The following is a 1890-nucleotide window of genomic DNA, read 5'->3' on the forward strand; positions in this document are numbered from 1 at the left end:
TGGGCCTCGACCCACACTGCTCCGCCCTCACTACCGCGCCGCAGACGCCAATGTGGCCCGTCGATGCGGGTGAGAGGCCGTCACGGGGTCAGCGAGCATCGCAGTTGGCGGAGGGGTGTGGAGGGAGAGAGGAGGGCAGTGTAAGTGGGGGTGGGGGGCAGCAATGGGTGGTTTCTGATCTTCATCGTACCTTTCTCTCTCTCTCTCTCTCTCTCTCTCTCAACTGCCTCCACTCATCCATCCATCTGGTCCAGGTGGAGACCATTCGCGACGCCTACATGGTGGTAGCTGGTGTCCCCAATAAGACCACCTTCCACGCCCACCATATCTGTGACATGGCCGTTGACATGCTGAGCTCCATTGACCACCTGAAGGACCCTTCGACGGGGGACAACATCCAGATCCGAGTGGGTGAGCCCTTCCTGCGGCCTAGTGGTGCAGGCCTTGCCCTCGTCCTCCCAGAGGGCCTCTGGTGGGATTCCACCTCAACTGATCGAATCTGGGATCGGGAGCGAGTCCCCCACGGCTTCCCATCGAGCGTCGTAAAAACCCACCTCCCCCACCTCCCCCCCTCACACCCCCAGGTCCACGTGACCCCCAAATGGAGGCCGGCTTCCCTCGTAACTGCCCTCCAACACTGCGCCCTGAGCCCAATGGGAGATGGCGGGCAGGAGCATGTGGGCCAATCTCAAACCCACAATGCCCAAGTGAAGTCAAAGGGTAGGTTAGGGGAACTCCCACCCCGAGGCATTTCCAGCTGCCCGTTCCCCTCCCCCCCCACTGACATGGGATGGTGGGGGGGGGGGGGGAGAGGAGAGACCAAGGGAGGAAGGGGTGACGCCAATGAAGACCAATCCCATGGAGAAAACAGCGCCATCTCCGAAAGAAAATCTCTTTTCGCCCTCTACACCCCCGCCCAGCAAAACCCAGTGCGTGCTGGGAAGATGGTGGAGGGTTACAAAATGGCTGCCTGACCGATGTATGCGATGGAGAGTGGGCAGACTCAGGGTGGTCACTATTGACCAATGGAAGTTTTTATCAGGGAGCGCGCAGGGTAGTCGTGTTTTTGGGGTCAAAGGTTACAGCCTGAGGCCTAAGGGGCAGGGGGGCCGTCTCCAAGGGAGATTGTGACGTCACCGATGACCAACTTGGGTCTCTCGCTGTAGGAATCCACTCGGGAATGGTGGTCGCTGGAGTGGTAGGCCTCAAAATGCCTCGGTATTGTCTCTTTGGAGACACCGTCAACACAGCCTCCCGCATGGAGAGCAACGGAGTGGTGAGTCCCTCAGCACTGACCCTCCGACAGCGCCCACTCCCTCAGCACTGACCCTCCGACAGTGCCCACTCCCTCAGCACTGACCCTCCGACAACACTCGCTCCCTCAGCGCTGACCCTCCCACAGCACCCACTCCTTTAGCACTGATCCTCCGACAGCGCCCACTCCGTCAGCACTGACCCTCCGACAGCGCCCTCTCCCTCAGCACTGACCCTCCCACAGCACCCACTCCCTCAGCACTGACCCTCCAACAGCACCCACTCCCTCAGCACTGACCCTCTGACAGCGCCCACTCCCTCAGCACTGACCTTCTGACAGCGCCCACTCCCTCAGCACTGACCCTGTGACAGCGCCAGCTCCCTCAGCGCTGACCCTCCGACAGCACCCACTCCCTCAGCACTGACCCTCCGAGAGCACCCACTCCCTCAGCACTGACCCTCCCACAGCACCCGCTCTATCAGCACTGACCCTCCCACAGCACCCACTCCCTCAGCACTGACCCTCCGACAGCGTCTACTCCCTCAGCACTGACCCTCCGACAGCGCCTACTCCGTCAGCGCTGACCCTCCGACAGTGCCCGCTCCCTCAGCGCTGACCCTCCAACAGCACCCACT

General features: G+C 61.6%; 1 protein-coding gene across 1 annotated transcript; it reads left to right on the forward strand.

Moving 5' to 3' along the window:
* Positions 1 to 258: 258 nt before the first annotated feature.
* Positions 259 to 1276, forward strand: LOC122545506 (soluble guanylate cyclase 88E-like; the record flags this gene model as incomplete). The annotated part of the gene is made up of 2 exons (XM_043684504.1): positions 259 to 411; positions 1167 to 1276. Coding segments are annotated over exons 1-2 (243 nt in total), but the record flags the coding sequence as incomplete, so codon positions are not given.
* Positions 1277 to 1890: the final 614 nt, after the last annotated feature.

This window comes from Chiloscyllium plagiosum, unplaced genomic scaffold, assembly GCF_004010195.1.
Source record: "Chiloscyllium plagiosum isolate BGI_BamShark_2017 unplaced genomic scaffold, ASM401019v2 scaf_16025, whole genome shotgun sequence".
In the NCBI taxonomy this organism is placed as follows: Eukaryota; Metazoa; Chordata; class Chondrichthyes; order Orectolobiformes; family Hemiscylliidae; genus Chiloscyllium; species Chiloscyllium plagiosum.